The sequence below is a fragment of the Puma concolor genome, chromosome A3 (genome assembly GCF_028749965.1).
Source record: "Puma concolor isolate L17-30 chromosome A3, mPumCon1.1.hap2, whole genome shotgun sequence".
NCBI lineage: Eukaryota > Metazoa > Chordata > Mammalia > Carnivora > Felidae > Puma > Puma concolor.
The window spans coordinates 53,097,974-53,113,877 of record NC_141669.1 but is presented as its reverse complement, the minus strand read 5'-3'; the positions used below and the strand labels follow the sequence as shown (position 1 = coordinate 53,113,877).

At 40.1% G+C, this 15,904-nt stretch overlaps 2 protein-coding genes across 7 annotated transcripts in view; one reads left to right on the top strand and one right to left on the bottom strand.

Moving 5' to 3' along the window:
* PAIP2B (poly(A) binding protein interacting protein 2B) overlaps positions 1–15,904 on the bottom strand; it is a 33,556-nt gene that overhangs the window by 5,000 nt on the left and 12,652 nt on the right. For 3 of the 5 annotated variants that reach the window (XM_086700909.1, XM_086700908.1, XM_086700910.1), the window contains exons 2-4: positions 3,043–3,191; positions 1,513–1,579; positions 909–1,085 (exon numbers count right to left, since the gene is read on the bottom strand). In XM_086700909.1, coding sequence (XP_086557035.1) covers positions 909–1,085; positions 1,513–1,579; positions 3,043–3,116 — 318 coding nt within the window. In that variant the 5' untranslated portion in view covers positions 3,117–3,191. The remainder of the gene's footprint in view (positions 1–908; positions 1,086–1,512; positions 1,580–3,042; positions 3,192–15,904) is intronic. The other 2 variants (XM_086700911.1, XM_025932484.2) reach the window with 1 other exon arrangement.
* Positions 1–15,904, top strand: part of NAGK (N-acetylglucosamine kinase) — a 39,961-nt gene that overhangs the window by 16,871 nt on the left and 7,186 nt on the right. The window lies entirely within an intron of this gene.

Here is a 15,904-nt window from a genome sequence, read left to right as displayed (position 1 = left end):
TGAAAGAAGAACCAAGAGATAATAAATCCCACTTTCAAGGTTATTTTCTGCATGCTTCCATTATCACCAGGCTGTTATTGTTGGGCTGCTCTCAATGGCTCCTGACATATAAAGCCTTGACCAACCTCATTTTCTCCTTCCTGCTTTACACTCCTGTTCCCTTCATGACGCTTTCATTAGAGGCTTGGAAGTCTGACTCCAAAAATAATTTCTCAATTCACTGAGTACCTTAACTCGATGAAAATCAGAGTATTCCGCCAAACCAGTTTGGTTACCACAATCCCTTTATTTTCCCCCTCACTGTTTTCTCTTTGGTGATCCACTCTCTTGTGAAAGTCCAAAACCTGGGACCTGAGCAAACCGCGGGGCACAGTCATTTGGAACATGAGTTCTGGGAGAACTAAGCCACTCACAGAATTCTGACTTTAAGTAAACATGAAAGGCAGGAAATTGGTTTATCCAGTCTTCTAATTTTAAGTGGGAAATGGCCTCTTAGGAGTCATGTTCCTTCCGAAACGAACAGGCAATTTTTATAACCGCATCGTTCAAAACTATAAATACAGATTTGAGGAACAGTAAAAGGAAAGAACAACAAGAGCAAATGCTAATTTGAAACCAAACCTCCTCTGTGTTCCAATTCTTACCCTTAATCCCAATTTTACTTTGAAAAGCCCACTGGGGAAAATAAAAGCTGGCGCTGCTGCGACAATCGTGTTTTCACGGCACTTTATGCGGCACAACGCATCTTCGTCGCACCCTCTTATGCGTGTCCGTGGGATGAGTGAAGAAACGGGGGCTCAGAGGCTCCAGAGATGGGCCCAAGGGTATAGGGCCCCAAGGGAAGTCTGTGACTCCAAATCCCATATTCTTTTCACTATGTCTCGTGTGCGTCTGCATATGGCTCTTACCAAAATGTCTTCGGAATCATGGCCATCGCTGACTGACAGTCCATTTAACTGCTGCTGCAACTGTCCCATAGCCGGAGGCAGGTCTCGTGAGGGGATAAACCAGTCTTGGTCTTCTTCATCCAGCATCTCCTGGAAACAGCGGTCTAAGAAGTCTTGCTCCTGCAGCTCCTCCTCCACCTAGCAAGCAAAGGTGATGAGCTCAGACTTACCGTCCTGGTGGGACTTGCCCCTTCCAGTTTTCTGCCTCTTTCTTTCAGAGGTCCTTATTCTGCTATTAAGAATGATCTTGTATGAGGTCTACTAAGAATTAAGATGCTTCGAATGACTGGCCAGAGAAAATATAATTTTTGTTTTTTTTCAACCACATTCCATCAACAATAAGACTAAGGAAACAGTTATTCAGAATAGCAGAAAGTCAAGGTCTTCGTACCTCTTCTAACATCTCAAATATGTGACAAAAATACTTTTCATTCAGACGGCGCTTACAGAAAATCATTTTAAAGTGTGAGATTCTTTTCTCAACCTTGTTAAGAAGCAATTCTTCTTAAATTTCCCATTTTATAAGTATGAAAAAGGTACAGGAATTACAGAACTAGACCACTACCTGGATAGTGGAGATTAAATCAAAACCAACTCCCAGCTTCTGGCCCACTTTTCTGGTAATGAGGCCCCTAAAGGAGAAAAATACTTTCAGAACCTTAGAAAGATATAAAGAACACTTTTTGGCAAACCAATAGAAAATGATGTCATCGATGTAGGTAGCCTTCCAAAGCAAGGAAAAATATGAATATTTAAACAACTCTGTATTTCTTAAAGATTGCCTTAATCTAAAGCAATATACATCTAGGATATTTTACACCTTCTTTGCAGGCATTGTTAACTCATAGTGAAGAGTATGGTTCACTCTGCAGATTAAGTGTGATTTTAACAGGTCCTGGGCTTCACATTTGGCTATCCCTTTCCCGTGGGCTACCCTACGTGGTGACAGATTCACAGTTCACTAGCACCACCACCAGAGGGAAAGTCAAGCAAAAACAATCACCCAGACTAGCTCATACAGTTATTCATGAATTCAAAAGTCACCAGTAGCACAAGATGTAAAAATAGTGGCATTACAATTAGCCACACTTTGATCTCAAGTAAATTAGATAGTCTGAAGTACTTAAAGTAACAACAAGCACAACATATTTCCAAGCCATAAGATTTAACACGACTGCTCAAGATCTGCCCTGCCTCTACACAGGAGCATCACAGTGTGCTCCTCCCTATTAAATCTACCCTTACTCACTGGCGCAGCCACAAAAACAGTTACCTGGGCACAGGGATGTGATGGGCAGCATGGTCTATGTGCTGTTCACACAAATCATGACACAGTGAGCTGACTGGGGTGGAAACTGTTGGTTGCCCAGATAAACTTGTTTCCTTCTTTCCAGAGCACCAGGCTCTTCAGTTAAAATCACGTCCCGTCTCCCATGCTGGCGGTGGCCACATTACTATTCATCATGTAACAGCCCCCAGAAGGGGTGTGAACACTTAGGCATCACTTGGTTAAAAGGAGATCTCTTCCTCGGCCTTTAGCTCTCCCCATTTCCCAGTGGCTAGACTTTCAGTTATCCTTCAGTTACTCAGCTGATAAATGCCCTGCTATGGCAGAGAAACACCACGGAAGAACCATGTGGTCACAGAATCACTGTCTACCTGGAATGCCTACCTTGGGCTATCAACATCACAGAGATACAAGACAACAGGTTACTGCTGAACCTTTGTTCAAACAGTCTAGCCTTTTCCTACCTAGCACACTTCTCCATCTCAGACACACATTCTACCAGTCCCTGAATTCCCATGGGGGCAGGGGGGGCATGCCAGGCTGGCCTGTCTGCACACAGCTGTTGTTTCGCAGAAGTCTATACCAGATCGCCATGGCACGAGAGCCTCTTGTAATCAAAGTGAGAGAAAAGAATCAGGATCTTCCTCCAAAGTACTGTTACTCTGGTGTCTTACCAGCTGAAGAGGCTCCTTGGTCAGCCCAGACCAGGCCTCCATGCATTTTTAAATTATTCTAAAGCCGACAAATCCATTTCTTTCGTTACAGATGGATGGCAAGATATTAAAGCCGTTCCACTTCTTTCTTTACCTGTCTGTTGAAATCTTCTTCATTCTCCATCCACATGTACTCTGCAAATGGGTTTTCCTTCTCATCGTGCCCATTTAATCCTTGGTCCTCTTTGGATTTTACATTAGGTGATGTATTGGCTACACTGGATCCATTCATTATGATAGAATCTAAACAGGAGCAAAAAGAAGGACAAAATGATACAAGGATCAAGGAAATGAAAATCTACAACATCCAGATTCTTCCAGAAGTTTCTGAAGTTCTAAGTCAAAGTTATTAACTATAGATGAACAGAAACCATTAGCCTGTAACTGTTATAAAATTAACCATATTCTGCAATTATCAACTATGCAGATGTAGAATTCTTAAAGAGTTAAAAGAGGTGCAACTGGGTGGCTCAGTCAGTTAAGCGTCCAACTCTTGATTTTGGCTCAGGTCATGATCTCACAGTCATGAGATTGAGCCCCACGTCAGGCTCTGCGCTGAGTGTGGAGCCTGCTTGGGATTCTCTTTCTCCCCCTCTGCCCCCTCTTTTCTCTCTCTCTCCCTCTCTCTCTTTCTCTCTCAAAATAAATAAATGAACATTTTAAAGAAAGAGTTCAAAGAAAAAATGTCTAGGCTTAGTTAGCCTTTCTAGGTAAGTGAGGGAGGGGGAATCTTTCCAAGCCAACTTTTTTGCAGGTTCTAGAACCTAATTAAGGTCACACAGTTTCGTTAATGTTTAAGTAGGTAGAGAAAATGCATTTTTTTGATTATTTTATTTTATTTTAAGCAGACCACATGCCCAACATGGGGCTTGAACTCATGATCAAGAGTTGCATGCTCTATCAACTGAACCACCCAGTGCCTCAAAAAAATGCATTCTTAATGAACATTGTAAGCAACTGCCCCTTATTCTGATTCTCAAGCTGTTTTTCTATAAATCATATTTCTTTAAAAAAATTTTTTTTTTAACGTTTATTCATTTTTGAGACAGAGAGAGACAGAGCATGAATGGGGGAAGGTCAGAGAGGGAGACACAGAATTTGAAACAGGCTCCAGGCTCTGAGCTGTCAGCACAGAGCCCAACGCAGGGCTCGAACTCACGGACCGCAAGATCATGACCTGAGCCAAAGTCGGACGCCCAACCGACTGAGCCACCCAGGCGCCCCTATAAATCATATTTCAAAAGGTAACACATATTCGCTGTCTTGATAAACAAAAAAGAGATAATTAAGGTTACCAGTTGTCCAACTATCCAGAGTTAAAGACTATTAATGATGTAGTGCATATAACCTCTCCGATGTCCCCTAAGTGTATGCAGTCACATATACGCACACACTTTCCCCAAGCATCTATTCTTAGAGTAACAGCATGATGCTCTATCATTTGCATTTTCTCATTTTTATGTTAATATCACCATACTGTCTTTTGGGATATTTACAATGTTTCCATGTTATAAAGGTTAGATGAACATCTTGTGTTCATCTTTTTCAATGACTTCCTTAAGATAACTCCTAGAAACTGAACTGCTATATTGGAAACTATGTGGTTTTTAAAAAATGTTTATTTATTTTTGAGAGAGAGAGACAGAGCGTGAGCAGGGGAGGGGCAGAGAGACAGGGAGACACAGAATCTGAAGCAGGCTCCAGGCTCTGAGCTGTCAGCACAGAGCCCAATGTGGGGCTCAAACCCCTGAACTGCGAGATCATGACCTAAACTGAAGTTGGATGCTTAACAGACTGAGCCCCCCAGGCACCAATGGAAACTACGTTTTTTCTAAGGCCCTCAATTCATTGCCACACTGCCATAAGAATTTAAATTCCCACCAGTAGTAAGTACCTATTCCTCTGCATTTGTGTGTATTGTTATTATTTTTTAAATGTTTATTTACTTATTTTGTGAGAGACAGAGCACGGGTGGGGGGCAGGAGAGAGGTGACAGAGAATCCTAAGCAGGCTTTGAGCTGTTAGCGTGGAGCCTGATGTGAGACTCAATCTCATGAAACATGAGATCATAACCCTAGCTGAAATCAAGAGTTGGACGCTTAACCTACTGAGCCACCCCAATGCCCCAGGTATTATTATTTTTCAAACCGCTGTCAGTCTCATAAGAGAAAACTTGCCATTTATTGTTTATGTTTACATTTCTTTGATTTTTGCTGAGGTTGAATATTTTGAGATATACTTACTGGCCATTTTTATTTCTTGTTTTGTCATTTTTCTACTAAAGTATTTTGACCATTTTTCTATCAGGATATATACCTTTTATTTGTTGTAAGAACTTGTATTACATTTGTCAAGATTTTTATTTTTCATAAAAGAATTTATAAATTAAAAATACTATATTAGTTTTACTTGCTTAATTTTTTTGGTGGCAGTTTTTGCTGGCCTTAATTTTTGTCTACATCTTGTATGTCTGCCTGTCTATGGCTTTTTAAAGTACATATGTATCTTTTTTTTTTTTTTTTCAACGTTTATTTATTTTGGGGACAGAGAGAGACAGAGCATAAACGGGGGAGGGGCAGAGAGAGAGGGAGACACAGAATCGGAAACAGGCTCCAGGCTCTGAGCCATCAGCCCAGAGCCCGACGCGGGGCTCGAACTCACGGACCGCGAGATCGTGACCTGGCTGAAGTCGGACGCTTAACCGACTGCGCCACCCAGGCGCCCCCATACGTATCTTTTTTAGGTGCTTATACTTGGCTTCCAAATCCACACTGATGTGTTTGCTCTCATCTGGAATGTGTCTTTTTCCTGTTCTTTATTTAAATCTTAACCATTCTTCCAAAAGCACTGCAGTCTTTACTCCCTGCCTCCTTCCTCTAAGCTCCTGCACCTAACGAGTGTTAATACTACTTAACCGTATTGTTTCATATGCATAATTTTCCTCTAATTAGAGTTTCAATTTGCAATAAGCAAGAGGGAGGCTCACAATCTCAATCTCCACTCCATCCCCACCTCCATCCTCCTTGGGGCATCTTTGAGTTTTATTTAACAACTTCTTTCTTCATTCATTTCCATCTTGGCAAGATTCATGAAAAAAGTCTTTCTCTATGTCTGGGTGCACTAAAAAATTATTGCTTACTCCCCTTTAAAGTTCTTGCAACTTTCTAATCTGTTATGAACATTAGAAAATCTAATCTTTTTAAAAGACAAGGTAGAATTGTGAAGAGTAAAGAAGAGATGAAAAACCAACTCACTGATATCTCAAAAAGAATTTCATTTATGACAGAACCCGTTTAATTCACTGTTGGTTTAAAAAATTTTGTTTGTTTGTTTGTTTGTTTGTTTGTTTGTTTGAGAGACAGAGAGAGAGAGAGCACAAGTGGTGGAGGGGCCCAGAGCGAGGGAGACACCGAATTGGAAGCAGGCTCCAGGCTCCGAGCTGTCTGCACAGAGCCTGATGCCTGGCTTAAACCCACGAACCATGAGATCTTGACCTGAGCTGAAGTCAGACGCTGACCCGACTAAGCCACCCAAGCGCCCCACTGTTGGTTTAAATAGGGTGCCTCGGGGCGCCTGGGTGGCTCAGTCGGTTAAGCGTCCGACTTCGGCTCAGGTCATGATCTCACGGTCCGTGAGTTCGAACCCCGCGTCAGGCTCTGTGCTGACAGCTTGGAGCCTGGAGCCTGCTTCAGATTCTGTGTCTCCCTCTCTCTCTGGCCCTCCCCCGTTCATGCTCTGTCTCTCTCTGTCTCAAAAATAAATAAACATTAAAAAAAAATTTTAAATAAATAGGGTGCCTCGTATGAAATACATTGGTTTAACATATTTTAAATAAAGACAAAAGAAATCAATGATTATTCCAAACACTGCTCTATAATAATAATTCTATAATGAAGGAAGGAAACCAATTCTTTATTTTGACCACCACCATTTGCAGCATAATAATGATAGAGGCAAGTCTGCTCTAAATGCCTGGGCAACTGCATAAATAAATAGGGTATTCCTAAGCACAGAGACCCTTAAAGAACCTGACCCTTGCTCGGTAGCAGGTTAAACAGTATTATATTTCCAAAGGCTCATTTCGCAGTGGGTTATAAGCAGCACAGCGATTTCTCCCCATCAGTACGGAAATCACTCAGACAGAACCAGTATTCAGTTTTCTAAAATATCTGCCTTTCCCTAAAAAAATAAATCCTAAGTGCACATGACCATAAGGAAAAAGAGAAGGCAGAGAAACAAAGAATAGAATAACCTGTCTGACTCAAGAGCACGGTGGAATACAGAGCAAACTGCAGGATGCCCTCGCTCATGAGAAAGGGAATGGAAACATACCATAATCCCAACATGGGGAATGTCACCCAATTTAATGCAAATACTTTAGAGAAGTTGAAAATATTGAGATATGGGACTGTTAATATTAGGAAAATGGTTCTCAGTAGGCTATATAGAGTGTTTATTTGCATTTTATACCATTCTATCTGTGTTTTCCACACAATTGGAGAGTTTAGGTTTCTCTAAGTAGAAGGAATGCAACAACTTAATTTGTATAATGTTTAACAATTTATTAAGTACTTTCATATCTATACTCTGACTTCAGGTGCATAATCTGTCCAACTTCACTCTAAAAAAAAAAAAAATCTAGATAGTGCTATATTTAAGACCAAAGAAAGTACCAGATTCAAAGGTTAAGCAAGCTGATTTGCCAGCTTAGCTCAAGAACACTGGTTTGTGGGCCCTAGTGCCTTAGTGCCTAATGTGCCCCTAGACTTTAGTAGTGAGGGGGGAATGGGGAGCTTTTGCTGGACACTGGTAACTCCTAGGTAAGGCACTTGGGGATACCTTCCAACTTGGGGAAGACACCAGGTAAGACAGGACCATTGCCCATAACTTCCCTGATTTTCCTGCTTCCAGAGTTTCATGTAACATTCTCTTTCTGTTCCCAGCTCCTCTCTAGCTCACCATCCACTATGCTTGCCCTCTAAGTGCACAGTGTTTTTCTAACCATCCTATTTTGACCTTTTATATCCATTATTTCACTCGATCCTCACCCACATCAAGGCACATCATGTGACATCCTAGTGTAGTGGGGACAAAGAAAATACCTCCAAAACTTCCAGAATCAGGGGAAATGCCTGGCTATAAAAGTAGAATCACAAATCAGAATGGCTGCCATATTGTCAGCTATGTTATGGAGAGGCCTATGTGACAAAGGAATTGAATCCTGTCAACACCGTGTGAGTAAGCTTAGTTCATCTTCCCCCAGTTAAGCCTTCAGATGAGACAGCCATCCTAGCTGACTACTTGACTGTAACTTCATGAGACACTCTGAGTTAGAGGCCCACCTAACTAAGTTGCCCCCAGATTCTTGGCCCACAGAAACTGTGAGATAATAAATGTTTGTTGTTTTAACCTGCTAAGGTTTGTGGTAAGTTATCATGTGGCGATAGATAATGTAGGTATTTGATAAACAATGACTAGCTCCACCACACAAACCATCAGTTGCCACATTATTCCTCTTATTTAATCAGCAGACAAATGTGCAGTTTGAAGTAGGTCACTGCTTGAGAAATTCTTCAAGATTTAGACCTCAATAGCAGAAAAAAGAGTTTATGTCTGGCCTGGATCTATACTGCACTATGAAATCTGAGAACTATTTGACATTTATTCCCCCTCCACCTCAGTTTCCCTCTTCAACACATGACAAACGTGCTGAAAATAGAAAATAAAAGTTGTCATTTAGGCTGAAGATGGGAAAGCACATAGCACCACACAGTCAAAATAGGGGTGCTAAGGTCTGCTAAGCATTCACTTTAGCACTTTGCCATGGTCAAGGGTTCATGTCTAAAATATATGGCTTGAAATAGGGACCTTAGTTCCCAGCCATAAAGAACTTCAGGACTTTTAATGTACGTAGGACATTTCTACAACACGTGCTTCATCAGTTCAACACTTTGAACACTCACAACTGTCAGATCCAATGTGCTCATACCAAATACTAGCTATTTTTTGAACCTGAGATTTTTCAGAAGCTATAAACCTGCATTGTGCCCATGATAACAGCTTGACAGTGAAAAATACTTGGGACTTTCGGCTGAATTATCTAGAAAAAGTCTATTGAGCAGTTGCTATAAAAACTAGTCTCTACTATTCTGTTTCCTAGAGTTTTGTGAACTTCCTTCAGTCTGGTTAATACCATTTTTTAAATTAAATATTGTGGATATTAGTTTAAATTCTTATTTTATTTCAAATATGTGACACTAGATTCAGCTTTGGTCCATTCTCAGTTATGTCTTAGCAACTCAGGTCATTAGATGCACTCACTCATTAGTTTTTGAGTGCCTATTTACCTTAGCCACTGTACTTTACTGGTGCTTTGAGAGGGTATATGGTTTTCACCCTGGTGATATTCACATTATGACAGGAGAGAGGTAAGCAAATAATTAAGAATAATTATGATCCATGTTACAAAAGGTGAGGTAAAGGGGAATATCAGAAAACAACAGGGGGACCTAATCAAATCCAGGAGTGGGTGGTGGTTATGAAAAGTTTCCCTGAGCAAGAAACACTTTCTTTGATACCTGAAAAATATAAGTTAGCTAGCAATAGCGAGTAGAGGGTATGGGCCAAAGGTAAGAGCCCCAAGATAGGCCACTTTGGCATAAATATTATTTTGAGATTAAAGCACCTAAAACCCACCAGATTCAGGAAAAGCTCTTTAACTCCCCCTCAAGTGCCTAAATTTACATTGGAAAGGAGAGCCTGTACCAGGAAGAGAGTTCCTAACAAAGATTCCTCTTTACCTAAGAAATTTAAGGTAACAAGGTAACCTTTGTTTTCCAAATAATCCCTCCTTCCTGCTAAAGGTCTTCCTCCCCTTCACATCCTCAGACTCCATCCTAATTCCTTAACTCAGAATGTCATGTAAGCTTCAAGTCACCTGTCTTTGGAATTTCATGTCTGTGTGGATTCCCATACACATGAAACTACATTTGATTTCTCCTCTTAATCTGTCTCACATGAATTTATTTCTTAATCCAGCTATAAGAACCTTGGACCAAGGAAAATGTCTTCCTTTCCAAAGAGGAAAACACATGTGCAAAGATTCAGAGGCAGGAAGGAACTCTCAGGAACTACAGTAGGGATGCATACAGTTGGCGGGTCAAAGGAGAACCAGTGGGAAAATGGCAAGGAAGACAGATGAAGTAGCAGAGACAGATGGGGTCAGATCGTGCAGGACATTAAAAGCTACACGGAAGATTTAAAATTTTATCCTAAAAGCAATGAAAGCCTTCAAAAAGGGTTCCCGGCAGCATCACAATAGGATTCAATTTATATTTTGAAATCAGTCAGGCTGCCATATGGAAAATGGATTGGAGAGACTGAGAGTGGATAATAGGAGACCAGTGAGGAAGCTAACGCACTAATCCAGATGGAAAAATGGTGGCTGCTTAAGACTAAGATAATGGCAGTAAGAAGAAAGTAGGCAGATTCTGAAACTATTTTGGGTTGTTTTGGTGATGGACGTGGGGAAATAGAGTGAAGTTAATATCAAGGATAACTTTGGCGCAAGCAACTGGGTGGATGGTAATGTTATTCACTGAACTAAGTAATTCTGTGGGAAGCGCAAACTTTTCTTGGGTGGTGATGAGGAGTGGGGGTAAATGGGGTGAGGAGTTCTATTTTGAACACATTAAGTTTGTAATGCCTCTGAAACAGTCAAATGACTATGTTAAGTAGGTTGTCTATATGCATCAAGAATAGGAAAGTTCTGACTAAATAAAGAAATATGGAGTGGTCGTTTATATAAATTGTAATAGAAGTCACGGGACTAGAAGATATTACCTAGAAAGAGAGGGCAAAGTGAGATTAGAAGAGGATCCAAGACCCAACCTGATGCATGTGAACATTTTTAAAAGTCGGGTAGAGGAGGAGGAAAATACAGAAAAAGAGACTGAGAAGAAGCCATAGAGTTTAGAAGGAAAGCAGAAAAGTATGGCATCACACAAATCAAGGGAAGATAGAACTCTGTATAGTGAGTTGAATGGTAGCCCCCTCCCCCCAAAATATGTCCACATCCTAATCCCTAGAACCCAGGAAGTTACTTTATTTGGAATAAGGGTCTTTGCAGATGTGACTAAATTAAGAACACTGAGATAAGTAGATCATCTTAGATGATCCCAGTAGGCCCTAAATCCAATGATGAGTGTCCTTATAAGAAAAGAAGAGAAGAGAAGGAGGCAATGTGACCACGGAGGCAGAGACTAGAGTGATGTGCCACAAGTCAAGGAATGTCAGTAGCCACTAGAAGAGGCAAAGAACAGACTCCCTCTCTCCTAAAGCCTCCAGAGGGAGTGCAGTTTGGATGACATCTTGAGTTTTTACTTCTGGCCTTCAGGACTGCAAGAGAATAAATTTATGTTGGTTTAAGCTACCTGCTTGTGGTAATCTGTTACAGCCGTCATAGAAAACTAATAAATCCAGTAAGGTGAGTGTGTTGAAGTCTGCTAAAAGGTCAAGAGAAAGGCTGAGGAGTATCCACAGAACTCAGGACCATGGAGGTCTCTGATGACCTTACTGAGAGCAGTTTCCATGAACAGAAATGAGGAGGAAAGTCAAATGGAGGGGATGTGAGTTGCACATGACAAGAAGTATAAGATAACTCCTTCAAGGAGTCTAGCTGCCAAGGAAAGGGACAGGAATGGACAGAAACTAGAGACGTGAGAGGTCCCTGGAAACTTTTTAATGACCGGAGAGTCTAGAGCTTGTTTAAATGTTCATAGAAATGGTCTAATGAAGAAGAGGCTACAAAAGAGGAGAAAGAAGAAATGACTGATAGTGTAGGCCATGGGAAGGCAGGAAGGGATACTTTGAATAGCCAATACATTCCCTAATTCAAAATCTAAATGCCAGGGATTCTTAATTAGTAACAGACAGCTGCATGATGAACATATAGTCAGAACTGAGGAAAAAAGAGCAACAGGAGAGAGATTTTATCCATCACAAAGCCACATGAAACATCCTTACTACGTCGCAGGATATTTTACTTCCCTTGGTGGCAGGGATGCTTATGTACTTGTTGCGGAGGAAAAAAGTTTTCTCTACTTTTCAAGATTCTTATAGCTGGTCTAAGAATCAAATTGACACGAGACAGATTTGTAGGAGAAAATTGGAAGTTTAACACGTATACCTCTTGTAGACATGGGAAAGACCCAGGAAAATTCAGTAACTCACTGAAACGGCTAAAGCCATCACCTTAAATACCACCTCCAGCTAAAGACAAAAGAAATATTGAGAGTGGAAAGTCAGTTATGGAAGGTTACAAGAAAAGCTCAGTAAACACAGGTAAGGTTGTTACACAGATTGAAGTCTGCCTTAAGATTTAAGCCCATGCCTTCAGTTGTTCCCTTTCTCCTGGTACTGAGGGAGACATTCTTACAAATGGAGATTTCCCTTATACTAGTAAATGTCTCTACTTAGTTTTTAGAGGTTCTTCTGGGTCTGCAGTTTCTTAAAAAATAAAACAGTTTGAAACAATCAATATTCCATAGAGGCATATCTTGGGGTGGCAAAATTTGCTCCCCTAAATCCCCCTAAATACAAGTCTCCCTACCTGGACAGCTGCTGGATAAACTACCAAATGCCTTCTAAATTTTTTGCAGGTGGTGTGTGTGTGTGTGTGTTGTGCATGTGTTTTATCTTAAATCTACATAAGCAATAAAAGAAATATTTCATAAAGCATTTTAAATTCATGTAGAACATATTTTTGTATACCATGTTATACTTTACGCTAAAATAATTTGTTGCCTTGTTCTACAGTCTTCTTTTTAAATATTTGTTTATTTCAGAGACAGAGAGAGAGAGTGTGTGTGCATGAGTGGGTGAAGGGCAGAGAAAAAGGGGGACAGAGGACCCAAGTCAGTCTCTGTGCTGACAGCAGACAGCCAGATGTGGAGCTCCAACTCACAAACCGCGAGATCATGACCTGAGCCGACCGAAGTCGAACACTTAACCGACTGAATCACCGAAGAGCCCCTTCTTTTAATAAGTAAATAAACCCATCAGGTTTTCTCCATCATTTGGTTAAAGATCAAGGTGGAAAGAAGGTAGGATGAATAGTTCCGCTTTTTTGGGGAATGAGGTGGGAAAAACATGTAGAATATGTACGTGGAGATTAAAAAACAGGTTCCAAGTCAACCTCTAATTAGAATGATCTTGTCCCCTCTATTTCCATTTCATTTGTTCTTGGAGAAGCTACATGGACTTTAACAAAAAATAAATAAGTAATCACCTTGCTAAGCCTTCCTATACTGACCTCAATACACAAATGCTCCATTAGTTATTTTTCCTTTGATGCAAGAAAAGGGCTTGCAAATAGAATGTCAATGTGCTTGTTAAGCACACAGAGAAGTGAACTTACCTGCAATTAGAAGCTGATGAGCTGCTTTCAAAAGCTTATTAGCATACTCAAATAGGATTAAGAATGCAGTTAGCAAGTGTCCAGAAGGCATATTCTTAATCAGTAGTTCACTATCTCTAGAGTACATTAGAATCACTGGGAAGCTTTTCCACATCATACCTTTTAGATATTATAATTTGTTAGGCTCAAACCAACGCCCGACATTTGTATTTTTGTTTGTCAACTCCCATAGGTGATTCCGAGTATAGAAAGACTAAAGACTAAGAACAATTCCTCCAATAAAGTGGCAAATTCTATGTGGAATAATCCAAATCCTAATTACCCTAATTCCTACATCAGCAGTTCCCAAACTGGTGAATGCTGTTTGCAAAAAACAAACAAACAAACAAACCAAAAATACAGCCAAGTAAATTCATTGCTCTGAGAAATCCTATTTAACTTTACTACCAAACATTTCCTTAATTAAATAATTGCCTTTCTTATTAATTTATTACAATTTTAATCTAACACCTATTAACAACCCACAATTTTTTTGAAATAATACCTCAAGGATGCCTGTGATATTATCCAATTGGAAATGTCTAGAACAGACATAAAATGCACTCCATAAAGCATTTAAAGTCACTTCTAAGGTAGAATCAACAGACTTGCCTACGGTCAGTGGTAAGTTCTCTGAACCCCAGAGGTCTGCCTTCAAGTTCCACTTCCCCAGGTAAAGGCCATCAATTGTCCTCCCAGGATAACATCAAATGGTGGTCATTATAGGGACGCTGAATTCTCCATATCCAGCCAGCTCCGGATAGATATATGCTATTATAAAGGCCTCTAAATGTCTTAGACTAATCTGATGATGCTTTAACTTGTCTTTTAAATGCACAGTAATATCAAAATACCAGTATGGAAACCTGAATACAATCTGTGCATAGTATCAGAAATGACACTGTAGAAACCTGAATATAATCTCTGCCTAAAGTCTCCCCTATTTCCACCCCCATTTTACATTTGATTATACATATACTCACGTAAGCATTATTCATTTGTTTGGGGAACAGTCTATTTATACCCTTAGACATTTTTGAGGGCAAGAATCAAGTCTTTATAGCTTCTAGCGTGCCTCTGTGTGCCCATCATGTCCTCAATAAATAATTTATTGACTGTCATTTTCAGAATGCTGTATTCTAAATCTCATTTCCTAGGAAGGAGACCCATGTGCTTAGGGGCTATGATCTGTGGTTGAGCATTCTTCATTGAGTATTAACAGATATTGCCCACAGCCAGTGACAACATAACTCAGGAATCTGTTTTTGACAGGTTAAATTACTCTTGAGGGGGAAAAAAATCCCTACTTCTATTCTAGGAAATATTTTTATATGCTCTTGTTTACTATTTTAGCATTTAATAACAGCAGGTGGTTATAATAGTCTTCTCAAGAGCTGTAGGCTAGGCATAAAAGCTTGCCATCATGCAATTATCTAAATTGGAAGAAATTCATACCATGGATTCTCAACAAATATCACCAAAAGGGACCACATGCTCATTTTATCTGATATATTTTTGGAAAAAAAAATTGTCTGCTACAACAAAGTGGGAAGAAAGGAGACAACCACTCTAAATACATACATAATGAGGTTGAGAAAACTGTATTCACTAGAAGTCTTTTCAGGAAAGGTACCATTTTGGGTAGAGAAACTCCTTGAAAATTAATTTGCAGTAGAAGGACAGTTCTTGAAGCCTGCTTCAGATTCATGTTTCCCTCTCTCTCTCTGCCCCTCCCTGGCTCTCTCCCCCCCCCCCCCCAAAATAAATAAACATTTAAAAAAAGCTTAGGAGCTGATGGATTTTTTGGTGTGGAAACCACTGAAGAGACAGAATTTGACATCTATATTGTAAAGGCAGAGTAGAAATTAGTCGTGAATTGGGAAAGTACTTGAACAAGTTTTCCCAGACGTCTAAGGGAATAAAAGGGCACCACAGGACAATCAAGTTACAAGGAGGAAACAAGTAATCCATCCAAATACAAGGGGAAAAGACAAGAATAAAATAACAGCTGTTCTAAGTACTTCACTAATGTTCTCTCTTTAATGTTCACAACAATCCTATGAGATAGGTGCTGATATTATCCCTGCTTTTCAGATAAATTCCCCACCATTCAGAAATTAAACACCTTGCCTAAGGGATAATATAGTCAGGGCCAGAATCGGGGCTTAAGTTCAGGTCTTCCTATTCCCAAGGTTCACGCTCTTAGCTACTTCCTTAATACTCTTGCACTTCCCACTTTAGCTCCAGAATGCTTATGATATTAAACTCTGATTTTCCTCAAATATTGCTAATGGGAGTAGGGAAACCAGGCTGAAGAAAATGCTATTTAACAAAAGGACTAGGTCTTTGGAAGGAAAATATGAACAAAGTAATGCTGGTGTAATAAATTATGTTCTCTACCATAAACATACAAAGCTCCACTGAATCTGAAGCTTGCCAGCCCTTTTAGGATGAGAAAGCAGACTCCCAAACACGTATATAATTCCTTATGCACAATTCC